General features: G+C 36.4%; 3 protein-coding genes across 8 annotated transcripts in view; 2 read left to right on the forward strand and 1 right to left on the reverse strand.

Annotated features, from left to right (window-relative positions):
- The window catches only part of LOC105223359 (cyclic GMP-AMP synthase-like receptor), a 108,892-nt gene extending 84,901 nt beyond the window's left edge, over positions 1 to 23,991 (forward strand). For all 3 annotated transcript variants that reach the window (XM_049451366.1, XM_049451367.1, XM_049451368.1), the window contains one exon: positions 23,508 to 23,991. In XM_049451366.1, coding sequence (XP_049307323.1) covers positions 23,508 to 23,626 — 119 coding nt within the window. In that variant the 3' untranslated portion in view covers positions 23,627 to 23,991. The remainder of the gene's footprint in view (positions 1 to 23,507) is intronic.
- The window catches only part of LOC125777122 (uncharacterized), a 358,233-nt gene that overhangs the window by 186,561 nt on the left and 144,379 nt on the right, over positions 1 to 27,293 (forward strand). The gene's annotated exons all lie outside the window — the stretch shown is intronic.
- LOC125777188 (uncharacterized) lies at positions 4,712 to 5,346 on the reverse strand. The gene is made up of 3 exons (XM_049451462.1): positions 5,149 to 5,346; positions 4,894 to 5,047; positions 4,712 to 4,830 (listed from the first exon to the last, which is right to left on the reverse strand). Exons 1-3 carry the CDS (start codon positions 5,344 to 5,346, stop codon positions 4,712 to 4,714), a joined length of 471 nt encoding a protein of 156 aa, XP_049307419.1.

Below are 27,293 nucleotides of genomic sequence, written 5' to 3' on the forward strand. Positions count from 1 at the left end.
GCTGTCGCCCCGCTAAAGCGGTACTTCTTGAAGTGACAACCAATCACAACACAGTTAACGGCTGATGGAATAATGAGGAACTTAGACGTCTAATGAAATTCCCTAAACTGTATACACATACACTCACACACGCATACCAATATCCACACACTATTAGGGTGCACCGACATGTACATACATACATTCAAAATAACAAGTGTCACACGCATCTTTCGCATCTTCGTTGTCACGGTCAACCAATAGCCTCAACTGACATTTTGTCAAAGAGGCAATCTGTCGAAGCACTGTCGCGACGACAAAGCGTCACAACATTGTGTTGCTGGTAGAAAATCCGAGCTGTGCCGAAAGAAACTAACAAACGATCGCCGATTGTTACCGCTTTCCTTGCTGCTCGAACAGCTTCGCTTACAAACTAGCGTAAATATGTATGTTTTTATATGAGCTTGCATACATATCGACGCAGATTTTTGCGAGCCACGGAAAAATATTTTAGAATTGACAAATATTGTAAATCGACCACAGTTATGTTACCACTTTTCTCACTTCTTTCTGTGAAGAAGCATCAGAAAGTTGTTCAATTTATGATTTTTAGCTTTTGCCATCGTCGTGAAAAAACGCTTGTAGGCAAAGGCATGCTCGGGGAGATGTTACGGCGCCTGTTTTTATGAATGAAACCAGGTCGTTTATGGAACTTGCGCTTGCGTTTATGAATGAAATCGTTTTTGTTGTAAAATTTACTACATTTGGGCTTCGGCAATTTGGCTGCCATATTGACTTCTGATGCTTCTGATATTTGACACAATTGAATCATCGCCTCGAATAACGTTGTAAGTGACATTTTTTGGCAATACTGTTTTTTTGCAAATTACCGTTAATAATGCTCTCCCGTATCATGAGAGCGCAAAATTTTACAATATCCATCAGTTTTTAGCCATTGAGCTGCGTCCCAAAATCAGTAGTGAGTGGGAAAACGTTTTAAGTGCTGGTGATCATGGCAAATTTGGGGGGTTTAGCACCATTCAAAAGTGCAATAAAAGAAAAAAACGTAAAATAAATTATTATAAAAATTGGAAAGATATAAGTAATAAGAGGCTGAAAAATAGTGGAGAAGCATATTCAGGAAGAAATGGAAAAGTTGTACATAAAAAAAATGCTCCAGAAACGGTAATGTGGAAAAACGTTGTAAGTGTAAGCTGTGTCAATATCAGTTTTGTTTTTGTATTCATCAGAGTTTCAACTGCGCTTGTTATCTACAGTGGTCAAGCTTCAAATTGGAGACTATTCAGAAGCATTTCTCTCAATTTTATCAAATGGACTATGACAAGCAATCAAATTTTTTACGCTCTTTAATCGAATTGAAAGAACCGCAAAGAAGAAGAGTTTCAGAGGGCACATCACGTCGAAATGTAACTGTGAACTATTTTCTACCACAGCACAATGAGAGAAAAGTGAGAGTATGCAAACAAATGATTTGTCATACCTTTCAAGTCACACAATGAAGACTTCAAATTTTAGTTGAAAAACTGAAGACGGGAGATAGTTTGAGTGATCAGCGCGGACGACATGATAATCGGCCGAATAAAATCGTTAATGCTGAAAAAAAAAGTGTAATGGAACACATAGAAAGCTTTCCTTGTCAAGAAAGTTACTACAGTCATTATACTCGTAGTTAAAAAAAAATTGCCTCCATCCAGATTTAACTATTACAAAAATTATTAAATTATTATCTTATACAAGGTCCGACACTTGTAAGCTCTGCGATAAGTATTATATAGAAACGATTGCTGCTGAAGACCAGAATAAAATAAGATGCATAGAGAAACTGGCAGAGGCACATCACAAAAAGGCTGAAAAAGCATATTCTAAGCTGAGTGATGACACAAAGTCAGCTTTAGGCAGTTTCCATATTGTTGCGCTTTGCGTTGATTTGCAGCAAGTGATTTATACTCCAAATCTCACACATACGGACGTCTTTTATCAGCGGCAGTATTCGAATTACAACTTCGCTATACATAATTTGGGGCAAAATACTGTTGACATGTATACTTGGCATGAAACACTTGCAAAAAGGGGTGCAGCTGAAATCGCTTCATGTATTTTAAGACACATCACTTCCGCCTACGCTATTTTAAAAGCTGGAGATGTGAGAAAATTAATTATTTGGTCCGAGAGATGTGTGGGTCAAAATAATAAATGGACCATGATCGCCTTAATTTACCCTCTAATAAAAATGAAATACTTTTCTGAAGCTAATCAAAAATTTTTAGTTTCTGGACACAGCTTTTTACCGTGTGATTGAGATTTCTCCCTAATTGAAAGGAAAAAGAAAACAGCGCGGATTTATACCCCAGAAGATGTTCACGAAATGATTAAATCAGCTAAGCCTTCTAACCCTTTCAGGGTGCATCAAATGCTTCAAATTAACTTTGAGGTTCTCATAAAAAATTTAAACAAAAATACGTGCAAAATAACCGAAGGTAGATGGCTCTAAATTACTGCAGATGACATGCAAGTTTTACGTCTCAAGCTTAGTACGCAGCTCTCAAGAAACGTAAAAACTTCATATAAAAAAACGCTTAAGAAACGGTCAAGAAACTTTCCTGCGATAAATTTACTTGTGCTAGTACGCAGCTCTCAAGAAATCTAGTACTCATTTTTAATACTTTTTTCAATAAAATGTGAATATGGCAAACCTGGTTTTGCGAAGAAACATCAAATCAACAATTGTTTCTTGAAGGAAATTCGAAGTAATCGTCAAATTCATCCTAAATTAGTTGAAATCATTATTATGAAGTATATTCCATTTTGAAATGTTGTATAAAAACTGCCAATCAGTTTGTTTACTTTGTTTATTTTCCTTGCTCTTCTAATGTGGATCATTCACAATGCGTAACCAGCTGTCAAACTTACTTCAGAAATAATGTATTTTTTTTCTTGAGCAATTACTTGAGAGCTGCGTACCAACCTTTAAGGAAAAAGTCAAAATGTCAGCAGAAATATGCGCGAGATATATATGAATGACCAGTTCTTCGAAAGAAACCAATAGCGACTTCGCTGAAGAAGAAAAAAAGACTTGTTAGCAATGGCGGTCTATTTGCCCAATCAAGATGCTAAGTTTTATAGGGCCATTTGTAGTTAAGTTAGATACTGAAATTATGAATTATTATTTTTATTTACAACTTCTTACATGAAAACTAAATTGCCGCTTTGTTTCTTCTTCTTTATTGAAATAAAAAAACCGAAATAGAAGCATTATTGTTTAATTTATTATTACTATTTACCCGGGAAGATGTTGGTTCTTAAATAAAATCTGTAATACCATCACATCCATTTTTTGTAGTTGAAATGAAACAAAAATACTTCACAAATTTTGATATTCTTCTTAAAAATATAATAAATGATACAAAATGCAAAATAAGTAAGGGGCGATGGTAGCAAATAACTAACGACGAACAGTATGTTTTAGATTAAGAACTAGTAATGATATTAAAGAAATTTGGTCAAACTATATTTCAAAAAAAAAAAAACGAGGAAGAAATTAAAATAGCAACTTTTACGAAAGGAGAGGTAGTAATTAGTAGCGAAAAGATGAAGGATCTCTTGGCAATGGTACTCTTGTTGCCGACAAATTACGCATTATTTTAATAAGAAAGTTAATTTTGTAATTATTGAAACTTTATATTTTCTTTTAACCAGTAAAATTGAACTCGATATTTAATTTTTAATTATCACTATCAGTATGCAAAAACGTTGTAAGTGCCATCGGCTATGATGCTGCGTGTAGTGGAAAAACATGTTATCGTCGCTACAAGCAAGGCGTTTACAACGCTATTCCATTAAAAAAAATTTAAACAGCGAACCTTGTTAATACTGTACATTTTTTTTGGCTTAAAACTTTTGTAAAATATTAACAAAAGATGTAATATAAATAAATATTTAAGCAAAAACTATTTAAAAAAGAATCCACCTGTTTAAAACGTTTTTCTTTTCTGTTGAAAAATTCCAAATTTGGCGCTTACAACGTTATTCGAGGCGATAACTCAATTGTTGTTATTGTAGAACAATGTTTAAATTTTTTGTTGGTGACATATTCACACGCATACGTATGTTGGTATGCTTGTGCATTTTTTGTTCGGAAGTGTATACAAATATGTGTACATATAAGTATACATACATATGTATATGAATGTATGAACATCCCTGTAGTTCGGTACCATCGGGGAAGAGCTAACGATATGACTAATTCCTAATCATTAGAACCAGTTCCAGCCCGATTACTCGCAATGTTATTTGACTAACGATTTTTACATTGCAATGTCCTACGAGAGTAATCGAGCGGTGCGACGCTGCATTACCAGTCATTGGTGAAATGACTAGTTCCAAAATCGTTAGTGAATAGCTAATACAGAATCGCTAGCGTTTTCATTAATTCAAAATGGCTAGTGATTTGACTGACTCCAAATCGTTAGTGATTTCGTTAATTCGAAATTACAGGTGGTTTGACTAATTCAAAATCGTTAGCGATTTCATTTATTCTAACTCGCTAGCGATTTTACTGGTTCAATTTTACGAAAATAAAAGAAATTTTTATGAAATTCAAAGCAATAGATTTATTAAATTCAAATGTATATACATATGTATTTTTTAATTTATTTTATTACTTAGTAGTTTTAAAATATGTACTATCTTATATTATATTGTTATTTATTAATCATTTATTTTCTTTATTTACCAAATGATTTTTTTTTATTACGCGTTTTTTTTGACGCTGAAGGGCTTGGCGCAGTTGATTCTCTGGCGATCCAGCGTCTATCCCGGTAGGAATGGACTCTAAAATAATTAAAATATATTTGTTATTAACTGTTTTAATTAAAAAGCTTGTCCTGTTCTTACCAATAAGGGCGTCGAAAAAATTTGTAAAGCTTTTGAGCGAATCTTTGCCCAACACTCCATCAATATTGTACTGCATGGCCAATACGTCTGTTATAATATTCTTCAGGTTTTTCACCACTCCAGAACCCTGGAGAATTTGAGTCATACATTTGATCTGCAAGAAAGTAAAGGGTTGAAACGGTAAAAATAAAAAAAAATCGAAATTTACTGAAACGTATTTTAAATAAGGAAAACGAAAGAAAAAATATTACTTACGTAGTTCTTCTTTCCGCGAACTTCTATATTTTCATTAATTCGGCCCAAATCTGTTTTGTTTTTAATTGGAAATTCTCTCATTATCGATGAGTCGTCGGTGCGTTCTTTCAGAAGCTGCTGAATGAGGACTTTCTGCTGCGCTACTTCTTCTAGGAGCACTTGGTACTGTGCAGAAATTTGGCTCATTTTTCTTTCCATCAGTTCTAGAAATATAAAATATATGTATATGAATGAAAAGAGGAATATACTTGTTGGCAGCTTATACTTTACCTTCGAAGAAAGCCTTTAAAGCTTCATGCATGCCTTTATATACATGCCTTTTCTGTATATACTTGATTGTAGCAAGTCTTTTTAATTCGTTTTGGGTTCGGACCATCCATATTGCCTTCTGTAATTTATTACTTTTTATTTCGCAATTTTTATATTTATTTATTTTTTATTATTATAACTTCTTTATTATTATTATTTGTTTTATTTCACTTGCAAAATTTTTTAACGTTAATATTATATTGATTGATTACAATTGATACATTAATACCTTATAAATTACTTTACACTTCACTTTTTTATTTTTTTATTCGACTTTAACTTTTTTACTAACAACACTAAAATAAATTATTTTTATTTAAGGAATGTCTGTTCTTTATAAACCTTTTTCGACTGCTCTTCAACTACAATTGACACTCAAAATCTAAACAATTTAGTGTAATACTATGTTCAGACCGACACCTAATCACACGATTTCGGCTGTTGCATGGATTATCCCACTAATCTTAAAAATTTATCAAGATTTCGCCATACAGAAATGACAGTTCCAAATCACTTCATTGAAATGATTTGAAACTGATCCACGCTAAATCTGTCCGTGCGACTCTGATTTTGCGCAATCTACTTGTCAGCACTGGAAAAATACTAGTCAGCACTGGAAATCTGTTACGTTATCAAAGCTGATTTAAACAATACAAAGGGAAAAAAATGTAAACAAATAATATTTTTTTAAAGCAATGAATCTAATTTCACCTGAAAATCGACTTAACAAATGAAAAAATGCATCTATTATTTCTATTATATGGAAAATATTAAAAGAAAGACGGCTTTTATTTCAAAATACTATATGACAATCTTTTCTTTTGATAAATATTAAGCCATGTGAATTCTTGAATGACAATAACAGCTGTTTTTTGATCTTTCTAACCGCAGTGAGAACACTGTTGGGTTATGAAATGATTAAATGTAATCTAATCTTTGAAATTTTCGGTCTGAACATAGTATAAAAATGACAACGGCAGACTGAGCGATCGATCGAACTACAATTCCTGCGAATTTCTGCAGGAATAGTACGGGACTCTAAATTTCTGTTGAATTTTGATCTGCTCGCAAAAAAAAATCACACACTTTTCGTTCAATCGCATTAATGTTGTTATTGCAATTTCATATACGCATTGAGTTTCGTTTTTTAGGGGTGGATTTTTTCAGATTCGATGCCTCGTTGCATTACAAATCATTAGCGAAAAGACTTACTAGCGGTAATGCATGAAATCGCTAGTAGAATTCGCGCTCTGGTAATCGCTTGACACCAGCCGAACTACAGATTAATGCGCACACATGTAATATATTGATAAGTGATAAAATCATGATTTGAATTCCTGAACGCGAGTTAATTTTTACCAGAAGTAATCGAGTAACTTATTACAGGGTTCTTACTTCTATTTATACTAACTATGTAGTATGTTTACTTATTACTAGTTAATAGTTTCTTTAGATATAGATTCTATTATTTGTTTAGGTTTGTTTACATTTACATATATTGGTTGCTTATACTATGTTCAGACCGAAAATTTCAAAGATTAGATTACATTTAATCATTTCATAACCCAACAGTGCTCTCACTGCCGTTAGAAAGATCAAAAAACAGCTGTTATTGTCATTCAAGAATTCACATCGCTTAATATTTATCAAAAGAAAAGATTGTTATATAGTATTTTGAAATAAAAGCCGTCTTTTTTCAATATTTTCCATATAATAGAAATAATAGATGCATTTTTTCATTTGCTTGGTCGATTTTCCGATGAAATTAGATTCATTGCTTTAAAAAAAAATTAGTTTGTTTACATTTTTTTCCCTTTGTAGTGTCTAAATCAGCTGTAATAATGTAATAGTTTTCCAGTGCTGACTAGTATTTTTCCAGTGCTGACAAGTATTGCGCAAAATCAGAGTCGCACGGACAGATTTAGCGTGGATCAGTTTCAAATCATTTCAATGAAATTTGTATGGCGATATCTTGATAAGGATGGAGTCATGTGTAGAAGTTCACGCAAGTGAGGAAAGTTCTCTGATCGCCATTCACTTGGGAGTGGCCAGAAACGATTCTTTTGCATATGACTCAAGCAGCTCACGACTTCCGGTCTTTGACCAAGTATCCTCTGGGTAGCCTAAGAACATCCGTTTGAAGGCGAGCTAACGTGAGAAGGCGAAACATCCCCTGCATAGGGTTGTGCGCTGGGTTTGGGACCCGCCACGTAAAAAAACACCCCCAATGAAAAGGAACAACAAGCCTCGGATGAGTGACCCCCCTTTTGATGACGACCATGGCAAACGAAATAAGGATTACGAATTGAGGGCATGCACCTGGAATGTCCGGTCCCTTAATTGGGAAGGTGCCGCTGCCGCTGTTGATGTCCTCGTGAAAATAAAGGCTGACATCACCGCCGTCCAAGAAATGCGATGGACGGGACAAGGACAGAGACAAGTAGGTCCTTGTGACATTTACTACAGTGGCCATATAAAGGAGCGCAAGTTTGGTGTTGGATTCGTGGTGGGAAAGAGACTCCGTCGCCGAGTACTATCATTCACTGCGGTAAATGAACGTCTAGCCACAATCCGCATCAAAGCGAGGTTATTCAACATATCGCTGATTTGCGCCCACGCCCCGACGGAAGAGAAGGACGATGTGACCAAGGATGCCTTTTATGAGTGCTTGGAGCGCACTTATGAGAGATGCCCCCGCCACGATGTCAAAATCGTGCTTGGCGACTTTAACGCCAGGGTGGGCAAAGAAGGTATCTTTGGCACTACGGTCGGTAAATTCAGCCTCCACGACGAAACATCCCCAAATGGGTTGAGGCTGATCGACTTCGCCGGGGCCCGAAATATGGTTATCTGTAGTACTAGATTCCAGCATAAGAAGATACATCAAGCTACCTGGCTGTCTCCGGATCGAAAAACCACCAACCAGATCGATCATTTTGTGATAGACGGAAGACACGTCTCCAGTGTTTTAGATGTGCGTGCGCTCCGAGGTCCTAACATAGACTCGGACCACTATATTGTTGCAGCCAAAATTCGCACCCGCCTCTGTGCAGCAAAAAACGCACGCCAACAAACACAAGGAAGGTTCGACGTCGAGAAGCTGCAATCACAACAGACAGCCGAACGTTTTTCTACTCGGCTTGCACTCCTGCTCTCTGAGAGCACTCATCAACAACTCGGTATAAGGGAACTGTGGAACGGCATTTCAAACTCCTTACGTACAGCTGCAACGGAAACCATTGGTTTTCGGAAAGTGCAAAAGAACAGCTGGTACGACGAGGAGTGCCGTGTCGCAGCGGAGAGAAAACAGGCTGCCTACCTCGCAACGTTACGATCGACCACAACACGTGCGGGATGGGATAGATACCGAGAGTTGAAGAGGGAAGCGAGACGCATTTGCAGACAGAAGAAGAAAGAGGCCGAAATGCGTGAGTACGAACAGCTCGATAAGCTGGCCGACTGGGGTAATGCTCGAAAATTCTACGAAAAGATGCGGCGGCTAACAGAAGGTTTCAAGACCGGAGCATACTCTTGTAGAACCCCCAAAGGTGATCTAGTTACCGATGCCCAGAGCATACTTAAATTATGGAGGGAACACTTCTCCAGCCTGCTGAATGGCAGTGAAAGCACAACACCGGGAGAAGGCGAACCCGATTCCCCAATCGATGACGATGGAGCAGACGTTCCATTACCCGACCATGAAGAAGTTCGAATAGCAATCACCCGCCTGAAGAACAACAAAGCGGCAGGGGCCGATGGATTGCCGGCCGAGCTATTCAAACACGGCGGCGAAGAACTGATAAGGAGCATGCATCAGCTTCTTTGTAAAATATAGTCGGACGAAAGCATGCCCAACGACTGGAATTTAAGTGTGCTATGCCCAATCCATAAAAAAGGAGACCCCACAATCTGCGCCAACTACCGTGGGATTAGCCTCCTCAACATCGCATATAAGGTTCTATCGAGCGTATTGTGTGAAAGATTAAAGCCCACCGTCAACGAACTGATTGGACCTTATCAGTGTGGCTTTAGACCTGGCAAATCAACAACCGACCAGATATTCACCATGCGCCAAATCTTGGAAAAGACCCGTGAAAGGAGAATCGACACACACCACCTCTTCGTCGATTTCAAAGCTGCTTTCGACAGCACGAAAAGGAGCTGCCTTTATGCCGCGATGTCTGAATTTGGTATCCCCGCAAAACTGATACGGCTGTGTAAACTGACGTTGAGCGGCACCAAAAGCTCCGTCAGGATCGGGAAGAACCTCTCCGAGCCGTTCGATACCAAACGAGGTTTCAGACAAGGCGACTCCCTATCGTGCGACTTTTTCAATCTGCTGCTGGAGAAAATAGTTCGAGCTGCAGAACTTAATCGAGCAGGTACAATCTTCTATAAGAGTGTACAGCTGCTGGCGTTTGCCGATGATATTGATATCATTGGCCTCAACACCCGCGCCGTTAGTTCTGCTTTCTCCAGGCTGGACAAGGAAGCAAAACGAATGGGTCTGGCAGTGAACGAGGGCAAGACGAAATATCTCCTGTCATCAAAGAAACAGTCGTCGCACTTGCGACTTGGCACTCACGTCACTGTTGACAGTCATAACTTTGAAGTTGTAGATAATTTCGTCTATCTTGGAACCAGCGTAAACACCACCAACAATGTCAGCCTAGAAATCCAACGCAGGATAACTCTTGCCAACAGGTGCTACTTCGGACTGAGTAGGCAATTGAGAAGCAAAGTCCTCTCTCGACAGACAAAAACCAAACTCTATAAGTCTCTCATAATTCCCGTCCTGCTATATGGTGCAGAGGCTTGGACGATGTCAACAGCGGATGAGTCGACGTTGCGAGTTTTCGAGAGAAAAATTCTGCGAAAGATTTATGGTCCTTTGCGCGTTGGCCACGGCGAATATCGCATTCGATGGAACGATGAGCTGTACGAGATATATGACGACATTGACATAGTTCAGCGAATTAAAAGACAGCGGCTACGCTGGCTAGGTCATGTTGTCCGGATGGATGAAAACACTCCAGCTCTGAAAGTATTCGACGCAGTACCCGCCGGGGGAAGCAGAGGAAGAGGAAGACCTCCACTCCGTTGGAAGGACCAAGTGGAGAAGGACCTGGCTTCGCTTGGAATATCCAATTGGCGCCACGTAGCGAAAAAAAGAAACGACTGGCGCGCGGTTGTTAACTCGGCTATAATCGCGTAAGCGGTGTCTACGCCAATTAAGAAGAAGAAGAAGATATCTTGATAAATTTTTAAGATTAGTGGGATAATCCATTCAACAGCCGAAATCGTGTGATTAAGTGTCGGTTTGAACATAGTATTAGATATATTTGTTTTGTTTTAAGATAAGGTTGTTGTGGTATTCAAAATCAATGTTGTTTTGATACTTGTTTGTTTAGGATTGTTTGTTGTAGTGATAGCGCATTTCAATTGCTCCAACTCAAGGTTGTTTGCATTCTGTTTACTGAAACAAAAAGTTGTTTTGCTGTTTGTTACTATTATAAGGAATACGTTCCTTAACTCGCGCACATGCATATACATACATAAGTATATATATTTATATGAGTAGATATTTACCGTGGGATTCTGTAACGTGTAACAGTCTCAAGTCTCTAAATTTGAGATTTTGAGTTAGAGACAATTTTTGAGACTTGAGACGATTTTACTATTCTGTAAGTGCCAGTCACAAAGTCTATTACATTTCATCATTCAGAGATGTTTTTACACTTGAATGGAAATAAATATGTCGATAACAAGTATTAAATTTTCTATAACATCGTCAAAAAACATAATTATCAATAAAAATTAAAATATATGTTGACTTTGTTTCATAATATTTACGAAATTTATGTAAAATTTATTTAATTTTAATTTTTTCGTGTTTGAGTTGCTTACAAAATATAAAAATACGACAATCGAGTAATATCTATGATGATCTCTGTTCAGTATATTCAAAATGGCAGACAAGAGCTCTTTTTAGTTTTGTGACCGGCTAACTACCAGGTCTCAATATTTTGAGACTAACGCTAGGGACTGTTTAGTGAATAGTAACTAGTCTCAAATTGAGACTTTGCCTCAAAATGTCTCAAATAGAGACTAGAGACTGGTTACAGAATCCCGCTATAAGATTAATATGACAGACGATTAGCGGAATTCTGTAACCAGTCTCTAGTCTCTATTTGAGACATTTTGAGGTAAAATCTCAATTTGAAACTAGTTACTATTCACTAAACCAGGGATGGGCATATTAGCCCTCAGTGGCATTTTGCCCGTGCGGGAACGAGTGCACATTTTGAGGGCTAGGTGAGGGGTTCATCGCGGGCAAACATGAAGAGGGAAGTAAGAGAAACGTATTTTAACACACCATGTTTACAAATGACAGCGCACGCATATATGGGAAGTTGCACTGTGGGTAATAACAGTAAAATTGCCTAACAATTGTAAGTTTCTTTGTAACTACTATAAATTTATAAAATGTAAGACAAATAAAAAAAAGTATAATAAATATTTGATTTTAGTAATCATTTTTTTAATATGTCTTTATATCAGCATTTAATTTTGTTTATTTGAAATAATAAATTATATGTTTGGTTAATGTCATTTGCTATAGCTCCATGCATTATTGTACCAAGTACCAAAATTTAAAGCAGATAACCTACTTCTTATTTTATATACAATTTTCGAAGCAAAAAGTTTCAAACCAAGTTATTTTTTTAAACTTCCTTATAAAAAGTAATTTCAATAATAACTTCAGTTTATGAACCACTGTTTCTTCAAATACATATGACCAAATGAATCTTATGAGAGCGCAATGTAAATAATTAGCCAATAACCCTTCTACCACCCGCCAATCCTAGAATTTCCAACGACTCAGCTGATTGCTCTCTCACACGGCAGGGTTGCCAGGCTCGATATACTGTAGTAATTACAAAAATTTTCTTCAATATATTTGAAATTTTCCTAAAATAACTCAAATTCCGAATCGAATACTACTATTTACAAATATATATACTAGTTTTAATAGTTTGATTTCAGTTTTGATATTTTTTATTATGAAAAATTATAATTGAAAACTTAGATGTGTACAAAACTACATATGCGTATTGAGTAATGGCAACATTGTTCGAATGAAAACAAGAACAAAACGCTTGCCGCTCGTGGTGAAGTGAGAAGATGTTTCTGCCATTAGCGTTTGTATTCTATTTGTGTGCTTAGCCACTCTCAATCAATAATGCCATACCGCGCAAATATTGTATATTTTTATTTGATGATTTCTTATATTTTTGAAAATATGTGTTCCCTTTCTATAGCGCATATTATTATTTTAATACATTTCCAGAGGCAACTTAGATTTTTAAAATTTAACAAAACAATTATAGAAAAAAATCTCAATTCTTTGATTTTGATAAAACAACCAAACTGAAAATATCACAAATCATATATTTATATAAGCATTTTCATTAAATGGAACTGCAATATGTTTAAACACAATATGTAAATATAACGGTCACAAGTATATTTTCTTTTTTATATATGCAGATATGCATATGTACGTATAAAAGCCCACAACTTGAGAAAAGTTTGCCCAATTGTATCTAAAATGAATTTTTACAACTGGCATCACCACCATTAACTGATCGATCACATGTACAGTGGTGTGAACAAAATAGGAACAAATATAGGTGTTGTGAAGTTTTAAAATGTGCTGTTTTCTTATTAAATAAAATTGTTTTTAGATACAAGTATAACTTATATATTTTTTCCTAACAGTGATTAGAATTTCCCACCATACAAAGGTAAATAAAAACAAATTTTAATGCGAAACTCTAAACCCTGCAAATTATGTTTACCTCTTTGCTCACACAACTGTACAATTCCGATATGAAGTAAACTTCCGCTCTTTAATTTGTGTAAATTATTCAAATGTATTATTCATTTTGAAGTTATTTTATTTGCCGTCATCACGGCTTAGTTGTCAAGTATGAAGTGACCATTAAATTATTCCTAACTTCGCTCAAGCCACCAACCCGCATCGCGTTGTAGCTCCTCTGCTGACGTTTTGCTGACCTTGCGCCTCGTGCATGGTGTTTGTTTACTTAGATGTCTGGCCAATGTTCTCACGCAAAATGTGCTGACTTAGCGACATGTGCAGAGTGGTAGGCTCTTATTACGACGGGAATTAGGGTGTGTCGTTTCTTCGCGATAACTCCTCCCCTTCTAAATGGGGAACGTCCTCGGTCCTCAAAGAAGCGGTTTTAATTGCAGTTTCAACGGACCTGGCTATGATAATCTCTCTCTTGGTCCTCCTTATCCTGAGAAGGACGTAAACAGTGAATGCCATGATTAATAAGACACCAATGGCTGAGAAACCTGTAACGTGGCCATAATGGATTGATCGCTGCAGGTGATTGATCCTTTGAACATTCTCTAGATTCACATGGTGAAGGTAAGAAGCGCTTAATATTTCTGTGTGCTGCGTCAAGTTGATTGTAGAAGCCCATGGAGTTTCAGGTTTTAGAGGCAATGTAGAATTTTCGTTATAAAAAGTCGTACCATTAATCTTTACGTTGTTTTTGAAGACCACGAGGTATGTTCCGTTGACCGTAATAGGGACCTCATTATTTTCCTCGATGACAGCCAATTGGTCATTGATGACAACAAGGCCGTCACTTATCGGTGAAATTGGTGTGAGGTTGTTAAATGTTGTACTGCAATTAGCGGTGTTGCGAGTCAGTAGTTGCAGAGCGCATGATGTAGTCGGAGATGGTAAGCAAAACGTTGGTGTTGTGTCGCTGCAGTTCTTTACGGCTACGGTATGGTTATAACACTTGGCTAAGATGGATTCTTCTAGGTGCAGGATTTGGTGGCCATGAGCTACCGGTAAAATAGTAATTTTCTTACATCTAAACATAGGAATCGGATATCTTATTAAAAAGTAAATTATGTTATTATACTGTAATATCTTAATTCTAGCTACTGCCATAACATCGGCCACGGTAAGGTCAGTGAAGTGCTCGTCTCCTGTTATGAAATTTATTTCGTTACTGTCTAAGAGAATGGGACTTAAGACCCCAATTTTGGCGAAAGTGACAGCTGTTATAATGTTATTTAATTCTGTAATAATTGCTCTGTTTCTAGCCAGTAGTATGTCATAAAGGTGACCGGTGTTTATTTCTCTTTCTTTTGTTAATTTCAGGATTTTATTTACTGTAATGGTAAGGTTATTGATTTCTTTCTGTACTTGAGTGTTTATGGTAAACTGTCTGTCCTGCGAGTTAATTAGCTGTTCTTCTGTGCTCATTAATCTATTGAAGTCGTCATGGTCAGGAGTTCCAGCAATGTATTTCAGGACTGTCCCTAGGGCATTCAGGCTTCTCGCCTGTCTGTGGTGAGCGTTTATCATTTGTATCAGTCGACTTATCTGGTTTATGTCCGCGTCTAGTAACTTCCTCATATGTGACTGAGGAAAGTGGTCTGTGGCATTAATTGTCTCGTCTCTCAGTAATTCGTAAAGTGTCAAGTTGGTAACATGCTTGATGTGTCCTGAATTTTCCCAATATGCTCTCTTAATACGTCGTCTATGGCGCGTTGAAAGATGCTCGGCGCGTTTTTTAATCCAAAAGGTAACCGGCAAAATTCATACTTGCCATTCTTGACAGAGAAAGCTGTTTTTTCCCTATCACGCTCCAATAGTTTAATCTGATGGAAACCAGATTTTAAGTCCAAAGTGGTGAAGTATTTACTACCACCCAAATTGGAAAGAATTCCTGTTATGTCGGGAATTGGGTATTTATCACCGATAGTTTTTTCATTGAGTTTCCGAAAATCTATAACTAATCTCTGCTTCGCCTGTCCGTTTTCGTCTACCCCCTTTTTCTTTACCACCCATATAGGGTTGTTAAAGGGTGATCTTGATGGCCGGATAACTCCATTTGCTAACAAATCCTTGATTTCTTTGTCCACGAAATCCGCTACACTCAGTGGGTACGGGTATAATCTTGAGTAAACTGGTGTTTCGTCCTCCGTGCGAATTGTTGCTATCACCTTTGTATTGTACGGTAGTGCCTCATTGGGGTCAGCAAAAACCCTATTCATCCTTTTGATCATTCTAGAAAAATCTTTCCTAACGTCTGTTGGTACTAGATTTGTTTGAAGCCTAAGATGGCTTACGTCATGACTGGAAATGAAGAAGATTTCCTCCTCACCAAAATCATGATTTATTGTATTCGATTTAAGGTCAATGTTCGCATGGACCCTGTTTAGTATGTCGAGCCCAATCACGCCATCAAATGATGTTAAGTCCGGTAAGATGAAAAATTCTGCCACTACGCCAAATATTTTCATGTAGCATTTTTCCATGATAGAAGTAACCCCGTGAATAGATTTTACAGAGAATGTGTCCCTGAAATGTTGTGTCCTTAAAGCCGGTGTTGGTTTCATATAACTCCTCGACGCACCAGTATCGATAAGGAGTTTCACTTCTTTCCCTCCTAGGAACTTTGAAATCCAGGGTAGGAGGGACCTTCCCCTAAAAAATTAAGTTGATCTAAACTTACGTCATCTGCCGCTTGTTCGGCTTCTGCACCGTACAATGATTCACTCTGTAGCTCAACTTCCTCCTCCAGATGATTAACACGTTGGATCTTTGGTCCTGTGTAACGTCCAGAATTTGCTGGACGTTTTTGTTGATAGCCCTGTTGCATTCTATTACTGTTTCCTTGATAGGCACCTCGGTCTCTGTCAAACGATTGGTGTTTAAATTTCGATAAGGATGGATCAACGTCCATTGGTTCCGCTCTGACTAGTCTGTCGTTGTCACGTCCGTTATTTACCCTTTGATTTTCCGTAAAATGAGGTGCATGTCCGGGTTTGTACTGCCTATTACTATAGTAGTGTGGGCTCTTATGAGCTGAGGGTGGATCATAAGTGTTTGTCCTATGGTTGTTCTGGCTTGAAATTATATTATTATTTTTTTTAATGTGGTTGCCCTCGACGTTCCTGGCAGCAAAATTGGCCGCGAACGCATACCGCTCATGGTTTGAGTCTACCTCCTGTGCTAAAGCAAGAGCAGACGGAAGGTCAGACGGCCGTGAGGCGAAAAGAATGTCGCATAAGGGCTTCCTTAAGCCGGAAATGAAAACTCTTAGGGCATCTGCCCTATATTTCTCGTTTATAATTTCTGCCACGCTACTCTCGTAAGACATTATAGTCTTATTAGCTAGTAACGTTAGCTTCTTTTCTACCTCATCGTAGAATTCCAGACAGGACCTAGAACCCTGTCTTAAGGTAGATAATTCCTGTTCTATAAGATATACGGGACGTTTGTCCGCGTACGTAAAGTCTAAACGTGCTATAATGGCATTAAAGTTCAGCACAGTACTAAACGATGAGAGGACCGCATCGGCAGCCCCTCTTATTTTGTTCCTCAAAATGGTAACTGCTTGGTAGTGTCGTTCACTGCCATCGTACCTTTTGAACAGTTCATAAGCGTTATGCGCCGCCTCGCGCCATGACACATATGTGCCTATGTGACCATGAAATTCTGGAAGTGATTTGATAGCATCAAGCGTTATGTCACATGTCACTAGTGGATTTACAGATACCTTTAGATATTTTTCTACCTTTGGCCTGCTGCCTGTCACCTGGTTTTGGATTGCTCCTAACTTCCTATCGAACTCCAACCTTTGTGCTGCCAAAGCACTTCTAACTTCCGCCTTAATTAACTCGGTTATTTGTTCCGTGTTCATATTTGCTTTCTGACTTCCTAACTTTAAATTTCTAAAAAGGTCTTCCAGACCTTCACTCATTAATTTTTGTTCTGTCACTTTCCTTTTTTTTATTCACAATTATTGCTATATTTATTCCAGGAAACGAGCATCTCACTTACCCTTCCATTGGATTTGAATAGATTAAAATTAGGTTCAGGTTCTTCCGGTTAATTGATCGGGCCAAAGGTTGTCTCTTCTTTAAGTCCACGCTGAGTCCAAGTAGTTGATTGTTGTCGATTTTAAGTGAGCCAACTGTCGTAGTTACACGAGTCGAGTTAAGAACTTTATATTTTTCTATTAAACTTTTCACTCGCGAGCCCCACGTTGGGCGCCAATTATTCAAATGTATTATTCATTTTGAAGTTATTTTATTTGCCGTCATCACGGCTTAGTTGTCAAGTATGAAGTGACCATTAAATTATTCCTAACTTCGCTCAAGCCACCAACCCGCATCGCGTTGTAGCTCCTCTGCTGACGTTTTGCTGACCTTGCGCCTCGTGCATGGTGTTTGTTTACTTAGATGTCTGGCCAATGTTCTCACGCAAAATGTGCTGACTTAGCGACATGTGCAGAGTGGTAGGCTCTTATTACGACGGGAATTAGGGTGTGTCGTTTCTTCGCGATAACTTGTACAATGTCAGTATTGCCGCAACCACTCTGCCAGGGACATGGATAAATTGATACGAAACTCTTTGATTCGAGAGAGCGCTGTCAAAGTCCACATTTTTTATAACATTTGCCAATGATGCCACTATGGAAGAAATGTGTTAGGGAATTTTTAGTAAATGTTTTGGGAGTTTTTAATTTCCACACCACCGCTGAGGTATACAAAAGGCGCGTTACCGAAGTTAGTTTTGGGTGCTCGGTTCCCCTATAAGCCTATATCACCCATATAGGTACAAAATAAAATCACAACATTTATTAGTATTTATAATTTATTATTTATATTACTAGTATTACATTTATTTGTACTTATAATTTATAATTATAGTAATATTTACAACTACTACGCTACTCCAAACAACATATTTACAAAAAATATTTATCAAAAAATATTTCTAAATTTCACTAAATAACTATATTTTTCTACTAATTAAAATTATTTACGAGCCTGGATCCATCCTTCTTCTTGTTGGGGAAATTGAAAAACCGTCGCGGTCCTACGCATCCAGCCACACACTTATTTTTAGTTCTCGGCATTTTCCTATAATACGTTAGGAAAACATAATATATTTATATACATGTATTTACGATGGCTTTAATAATACACTTACCAACTTTATTTTTAGTAAAAACACTTATACACTGTATTTTTAATAAAAAACACTATATTTTCACAACACAATTACTTATATACTCCACAATGAAAAATAACGAACTGATTTTGTCAGTTATCTTTAATGGGATTTTGTCTGGCAGTTCATTGTTTTGCTTGTCACCTGATTCGTAGCCCATGAACTTTCAGTATTGCCATACCAAACCGTGAGATCATGGGCTCTCTCAGAAAGCGAAGAGAGGAGTTTCGGATCAATTTATCCATGGCCAGGGATAATGGGATGCCCAACTTATTCCAGTGTGAGAGCGCCTCAAAATAAGCGTTTTTATAACATTTTCCATTGTGGCCAGATCGAACAAAATAAGAATTTTTGGGCATTTAAATTAAAATTTCCCAATTGCACTTTCCACACCACCCAGGAGGTATGCAAAGCGGCGCGTTACCGAAGTTAGTTTTGGGTGCTCGGTTCCCCTTTAGGCCTATATCACCCATTAATAAGTTTATTTACGTCTCGTCTTCATCTACGGAAAACCTGAGTGTGACAAATATCGCCACAATCGTCTTAAACTGTTAATATTTAACACCCACCCCTTTATAAAACTAAAATTATTAGTTGTGTTGCTTTCTAAATCGTCTACGACGCGAATAGTATTTAAAACATGTTCTGCCTCATTTAAAAACTCTAACTGTTCAGGGGAACCTACAAACACTTTTTTAGTGGGTACAACAGCCTCAACGAAACTGCTATTTAAAATATCAAATAATTTATTAAAAAACGAAACGAATTCCGCGGTATTAATAAACTTCCTACTATTCGAGCTTAAGACTCCCGAGCTATATAGGGACAACATACCAGAAGCGACCGTATTACTCAATACTTGAGACGCGAATTTAACCTTCATTTTTTGGAAGGTATTTGGATAAATATGAGCATCGGTTAATTTATACGCACACCAATAACTCGACTTAGAGTCGGTTTCATAAAAATGAACAATATCCGACCAACTTACCCGACTGTTTTTAAAGAAAACCGTATTTTTTAAATTTTGTAAACAGTTACGACTACTTTTTATCAAATGGGGGCTATCGTAAAAAAAATACACCTCCTTGCCATTAACATTTAAAAAAGGCCGTGACGCTGAAACACCTAACAAATTAGCGAAATTCTGAAAATTGGTGCCCTGGTCGCAAACAAAACGGCAAGGAATTAGTCCTATATTTTGCAGTTGGGTAATGGCTTCAAAAATGTATTTTTTGAGGACATCCCCTTTGCAGGAACCTTTCACGAAAAAATAAGCCAATGGGTGGGACCAAGGCTCTCCAACTATACCTTGCACCATTATAGTCATTACAGTAGTAGTAACAAAGTTTTCCAAAGTACTTTCGGATGGAAAATCTAATTGGTGCTTTAAATGCCGATAAGCAACTGGCGATAGAAAAAATACACCCAAAGCTATCGTTTTAAAAAAATTGTCATATCGCCGACCATGGGTACGGCGATTACTATTTATAAAACTACTCCTAATGCAAGCACCTAACTGAGAAGGAACTTTGCTACAAACTAAAGAAAGAGGGTCTGACTGTTCCCTCAAAGAGCTATTCCTTAGCTGTTCCCTACATCTTTCTAACTCTGCGGCCATTTCAACTAACTGGGCCTTTAAACTTCTATTTTCCTGCTCTTTTTCATCTAACTTTATTTTCAAAACCCTATTCTCTTCCCTCAATTTCTTCTTCCTTTCTGTTCCTGCGGTCAGACCCCTACCTGTTTGCACGGCCTTATCAAAATTAAAAGATACATCCTCCTCAAAAAATGGAAGAGGCTCTAAAATTCCATCTTCAATTTAATTTTCAAAACTGGGAAAAGCTGCCTCGATGCATTTTGTGCATTTGAGACAGCTTCTTCAACTTGGGGAGAAAAATCTTCTAGACCCAATAAAATTGTATTTTTTAATTCCGAATTTGGGACGTCAAATGTAGGCTCAACTTTTAAATTTATATCGGGAACGGCCCCCGAACGCAATCGCTTTTCAAGGCGCATTTGCTCAAAAATGCCGCTCTCAAGCAAAAATACAATATGTTGAGGTGCTTCATCGTTATTCGTTACATTTAAATATTTAAAAAATTAAATTTCAAAATATCGAAATTTATCGAAACTTTTTCTTACACTTTTTTATCCAGCTTAATTGAGTTTAATTATTTAAATTAGATAATTAAATAGTATTTAAATAATGCCGTCAATTTCACATTGCAAATATTTATGTAAATGAACCCGTGTTAACGTTACATTTATATATTTAAAAAATATATAATTAAATTTCAAAATATCGAAATGTATCGATAATTCTATTACACTTTTCCTGTTTTTTTTTTTTAATTGTAACACCGGATTTTTATTATTCATTATTCAGTCACTTTTTGCACTATTTATAGTCTATTAAAATTACTTACCGTTCGAGATCTGTTCCCTCATTGGGAAATCTAAATACGGTATTTACTTCGCTGCAGCCCACAATGCACTTTTTCCATATTGGTGTTTTCGGCATTTTCGCTGTAAATTAATATGTGATGTATGTACAGGGTGGGCCAAAAGAAACCAAGGGGTGTAAAAGTTTAATAACTTTTTCGTTTATTAATTTTTTTTATTTTTTCTTTCAGATTATATAATATACATACAAAAGGGAAATTTTTTTACACTAATATGAAAAATGATGCCTCTTAAATGACCGCCGTTTTCAGCTTTGCACTGATTTTTTTGTTACTTTCTTTTTTTTTTAATTGGAAAATGACGCAATTTTTCCATCATCAGGTTAGCATATGCAATTTGTCTTTCATTTATCTTCGGAAGTTGAATACTTATTGACACCAAATTTTTTGTACTGCTCACGTGATCTATTTTCATTAATATGGGTAAAGGAAAAGCGTTATCGGTTGAAGAGAAAGCAAAAATCGAAGCCTTTGAAGAGTTAAAGCTTTCAATAACTGAAATATCGAAAAAAACCGGCAGGAGTCGAAAAGTTATATACAATTTCTTACGTAATAAGTCGGGATGTGGTCGAAATAATAAAGGCGGTAATAATAAAGTGCTTTCCGATATTGATAAGAGAGAGATTTTGAGAGAAGCATTCAACTCTCACGAGTCGACCGCAAAGAGCAGGACAAATGTTGGCGTAAAAGCAAGTTAATCTTCTATTCAGAGAGTTATAAGGAATGCTTCACACTTGAAGAGACTGAAACTACAGAAAAAACCACCACTTAACGATGCACGAAAGGAATTACGACTAAACTTCTCACGAGAACACATGGCCTGGAAGTCTGATGAAAAGAAATTTAATTTAGAAGGACCCGATGGATACAATTATTACTTCCATGATCTTCGGAAGGAGGAACGTCATTTGGATCGACTTCATATAGTAGAAACACTCCTACTATGGTACGTGCGTCCTGCAATTTTTAAACACGAAAATGTGTGCAAATACATATAAAAACGCAGAAATCAGCCATCTTTGCTTTGTTTTCATTTGAACAATGTTGCCATTGCCCAATACGCATATATAGTTTTGAGCACATCTTTGTTTTCAATTACAATTTTTTACAATATAAAATATCAAAACTGAAAACAAACTATTAAAAATAGTTTATATATTTATAAATAATAGCATTCGACTCTGATTTTGAGTTATTTTAAGAAAATTTCAAACATATTGAACAGATTGAATTATAAAAGTTGATAATTACTGCAGTATATCGATATTGGCAACCTTGCGTTGTGAGAGAGCAATCAGCTGAGACGTTTGCGACGGCAAAAATCCAAATGTCGCAGATTCTCACGTCAACGTCACGTCAACGTCAACGGGAGTAGCGTTTTTCACTGTGCAGTTACATTGCGCGCCCATAAGATAGGTCGTCCCAGCTGACACGACCCACGATTCTGCGTTGTTCACTAACCAGCCTAATAGTCGTGTGGGCGGAGTAATGGTGTGGGGAGCCATCTCCTACTATGGTACGTGCGACCTGCAATTTTTAAACACGAATATGAATGCAAATACATATAAAAACGTACTCGAAACGGCTTTTCCCCATTTTAAAAGTTTGTTTGGAAATGTACCATGGCGCTTCCAACACGACATACTCCGATCCACACTGCCCGGATGATTAAGTCTTGGATTGAAGCACAAAATGTCGATTCATTACGCCTTACTCACCGGACATAAATAAAATCGAAAACGTGTGGGGGTGGCTGGCTCGCAAAGTTTATTGCATTAAAAGTGCATGGTCAGCTATTTCTTTGAACTAAGTATATTGGGAAGTTATACGAATCGCTTCCAAACCGCATCTTTGAAATCATTCTCAACAAGAGAGGATCGACTCATTATTAAAACTATTAAAAGATATGTAAATTATTTAATATATAAGTTTAGAAATAAGTTCTCATCTGAAAAGGTTAAAAAAAATTAAAAAAAGTGATGTATGCTAACCTGATGACCTAAATGAAATTGTTAATTTTTTGGTTGATTTGAAAAATAAATTTAAAAAAAAAATGATAAATCAATAATTTTGGTTTTATTTAGTAAAAAATTTATTTGTCTATAATCACTAAAAGAATTAGAGCTTTAGCTTCTTTAGTTTTAAATTAAATTAGCCAAAACTAGTAAAACCAGCGGTGTGCTAACCTGATGACGCGCAGTGTATGTACATATGTATGCATATATTATATATAAAAATGTCGCTCCGCTGCTGTCGTAACGGGCAGCGCAGCCACGCGGCTTAGGCTAAGTGTATGTTAGGCCGAAAAAGTATAAAGACATTAATAAATGAACCACAAATGGAAAGTGACATACCAAACGGAGAAATACAAAGCTCCGCATATTTTACAATATCTACAACTATTTTATCACACATCTTAAAATTTGTATATTTAACTATAACAGAAGCATAAAAATTATTGCATATACATACATAAAGATATTTGTAATTAACAAATTCTCTGTTTTTAGTGACAGTCATGGAATTAAAGGAACATGGTTTAATAAAGAGTTCAGCAGTTCCTGAGGACAAGTCTCCAGAGAAAATAAGACTAAACAGTTCAGAGCCCAGAAGATGTATAATACAATGACTAATTTTTTCTAGCTTAAGCAAATAAAGTCAAAACTTTTGTGCTAATGGGACCATAGTTCAAATCTATATTCAACAATATGCATTATTTTATTTTTAGCAATTCTTCAATAAACTATATTAAAAGAAAGTTAGAATTTTCATCCCTGACTTCGGTCTAGGTAACGTGGGTCCCACTTGCTGTTCGATAATTTTATATCTTTAAAGAAATCTGAGTAAAATGATACAAAACATGTCAATTATAAAATATAATGTATAACTAAGTAGTACAATTTCATTTATTTATAATTTTTTGTGTATTTCTGTTTTTGCTCATGTTTTGTTTTATAAATAAATCCAAAGATTATTTCCTAAAAATGATGTGTACACAGCCAAGGTCTCTTAATTTAAACCAGCGAAAAGTAAGTAGATTTCACAGGGTAAAGTATCGAAAGTATTTTTTGAAACTATCGAGCAGTCCGTCTATCGATAGTTTTGCAGCTCTATTTCAAGGAACCAGACACCAAATATCTAGACTGCTGTGCATTTGGGTGTTTTTGAATTCGGGAGAAATACTGTTGTGATGATGCCTCATTTAGTTCCCATATAACTAATATAAATATTTTCGAACCTCAGGTTGACTTGGAAAGGTGAGATTTTAAGCTTCATTTAACCAAAATAAAAAATAAAATTCGTTTAAGTTGAAAAAACGTTACAGCTGATCAAAAATAAGTGAAAATAATGAAGAAATTCGAAATATTTAAAAAATTTTGTATGAAAAAGATAAGAATGCCACGCAAGCCACCAAAGAAATTTGTGAAGCTTTCGGAGACGATGCTGTATCACACATTGTGCACACTTATTTCTTCATGCGGAATCTCCGTTGTCACGGGCAATCAATGGCGAAGCTTATGTTTTATCAAAGAGTCAATGTGTCGACGGACCGATGCGGCGACAAAGCGTCCCAACATTGTGTTGTTAGTAGAAAATCCGAGCTGTGCCGAAAACACAAACGAACGATCGCCAATTGCCACTGTTTCCCTTGCCGCTGAAACAGCTCGTATACAAACCAGCGTAGATATGTATGTTTGTGTGTGAGCTTGCATACATATTGACGCAGATTTTTGCAAGGCGCGTAAAAATATTTTTTACATTCCTTGAAAAATACAGTCAATCCCGGTTATGTGCCACAATCAAAGATGTAAAAATAAAAATATAAGATGGCACATAAGCGAGTGCGAATACTTATGCGAGTGGTACTTAAAGCAATAATTTCTATGTATTTCATAAAAATAAACCGTGAGATGCAGCAAGATATAGACAGTTAAGAGGGATGATTTTCATTTAAGCAGAGTACTACTTAACCAGGATTCACTGTACACATATCTCAAAGGAATATTGAATATTTTCCTTGATACATTTCTTGACTTGAAAATCGACAAATAAACTATGTTGTCAATTTTATTCTAATATATTTGAATACTTATATTTGCGGGGTTGTCACTTTTTCCTTCTCATACAAATATCAGAAATTGTTCAATTTATGATTTTTAGCTTTTGCCATCGTCGCGAAAAGACGCTTGTAGGCAAAGGCATGCTCGGGGGATGTTACGGCGTCTGTTTTTATGAATGAAGCGAGGTCGCTTGTGGAATTTGCGCCTGCGTTTGTGAATGAAATCGTTTTTGTTGTAAAATTTACTACATTTGGACTTCGCCAATTTGGCTGCCATATTGACTTGTGATGCTTTTGATATTTGACACAATTGTTGTTATTGTAGAACAATTTTTCAATTTTTTGTTGGTGACATATTCACACGTGTACGCCTATGTATGTTTGTATGCTTGTGCACAAATATATGTACATATAAGTATATATGAATGTATGAACCAGAGAACTTAAAGCATAGGGAAGGTGCAAATTGAATTCTGTATGATGATCGATTTGACGGCTAACAGAGCTGATAGAATTGTAGTAAGGAATTCACCATTCTTGCTACTATTTAGCAGAAAGAAGCACGTTCAAAGGCAGAAATATATGTAAAACGACTGAATCAGAGAACTTAAAGCAGAGAGCTTAAAGCATGAGAAGGTGCAGGTTCGACAGCGAACATTTCTCAGCGGGATATGGTAGACATTGGTAATTGAGCGAGGTAAACGATGCAGCATGATGGTATCGCCTACTCCGATCGATGAAACTTAACACGGCGATGTCCTAGGAAAAGTAACATATCACCCTTTTCGTTTACCATAAGGACGAAGAATTCTTCGATGGCAAAGTTTGAACGCAGTAGAATTAACCCGCATAGCTTACTTTTATGCATTACCTGGTATCCAAGAAGTCTACATAAAATTTTCTTCGAAGCATTCTTCAAAGAGCGTTGAACCATTATCCCTCTGGGTTGTTAGATTTATAGTATTCAGAATTCACGCTGTGAAATGTTAACATTATTAACAGTTCTCCACATACTCAACAGAGAATATGAAGAGAAATAAATATACATATGTATTTTCGTCATATGATGGCGTGGCATGGCATCTCAAGCATAGAATATGAAGATACATAAATATATGTATGCATGCTCCTTATGATACACATTGTGATATTTTCGTGTTTCATACGCTGAACACATTGGGCGGGACACGACATGGCAGCACGACAGGGGACTGAAAATGGCGTTGTGAATCCTTCTACATGAACATTTTTGAGAAGGCAGCAACATGACAAAGTCCGGCTTGTATACAAGAGAACACAGCTGTACATTTTACATGTACACAATTTCGTTGTGACCATACTAATACCTTGCACTTCAATGAAATTTTAATATTTTGTTCAAAGTGAAATTTTTTATGCAAAAAATAAGTAAATAGGAATATTTATTTGTTTTAAATTATCAGTTGTTATTACAAATGATATAATAGAGCTATTTTATACTTTTATTTGTAAAATAACGTCAGGTTTGTTAGAGCTTTGAATAATTTTCCATTTTACAAATTAGTTGCATCACCACTCTATCTCATCTCTTCACTGTCTACCTATTATCGTTGGCAAATATAAAAATATGTTGAAGTTAGCGAGAGCGACAACTATCGGCCTGAAGTCGTGCAGCTGTCAAAATAACTGTGTCCTTACGAACGTGCGTATTTTAATATTTGACAGATGTCGCTTGCGGTCTGTCGCGCTCAATGTATTCAGCACATCAATTTTTGCTTTCACAATGTATGCAAATATGTACATATGTATGTATGCTTTTGTGCTTTGCCGTCGGCATTTCCATATTGGCATGTTAAAATAATTATGATATTTTCAGACAATTTGGACTTGCATATTTAATAATTTTATTTGATTTTTACATAATATACTATACTAATAAATATTTTTGTATTATGTTTCTTACTAATAGAAACTGAATTTATCACAACAATACACATGTAAATATATCGCCTATCATATTAATCTTTTTATCTGCTCATACGCATGTGCGCGCTCAGAAATTCAAATAATGATTTTATCACTTATCAATATGTGCGCGAGTTAACAAACTGTTGTTTGTCGCGAGTAAAATAAATTGTATTTATTTGGGCAGTACACTTATTTTCGTGTTGCCTCGTTTATTCATAATGTCTTACTGACTACATTTTATAATCTTAGTGCTATTTATACTTGTGGAATGCGGCTGCTGTTATCTGCT

Source organism: Bactrocera dorsalis, chromosome 3 (genome assembly GCF_023373825.1).
Source record: "Bactrocera dorsalis isolate Fly_Bdor chromosome 3, ASM2337382v1, whole genome shotgun sequence".
Taxonomy (NCBI): domain Eukaryota; kingdom Metazoa; phylum Arthropoda; class Insecta; order Diptera; family Tephritidae; genus Bactrocera; species Bactrocera dorsalis.

Coding starts and splice junctions, on each gene's coding strand:
- LOC125777188 (XM_049451462.1), bottom strand. CDS start 5,346: ATGGAAAGAAAAATGAGCCAAATTTCTGCACAGTACCAAGTGCTCCTA. Junction 5,048..5,148: donor TTCGCGGAAAGAAGAACTAC/GTAAGTAATATT, acceptor ACTTTCTTGCAG/ATCAAATGTATGACTCAAAT. Junction 4,831..4,893: donor TTTTTTCGACGCCCTTATTG/GTAAGAACAGGA, acceptor TAATTATTTTAG/AGTCCATTCCTACCGGGATA.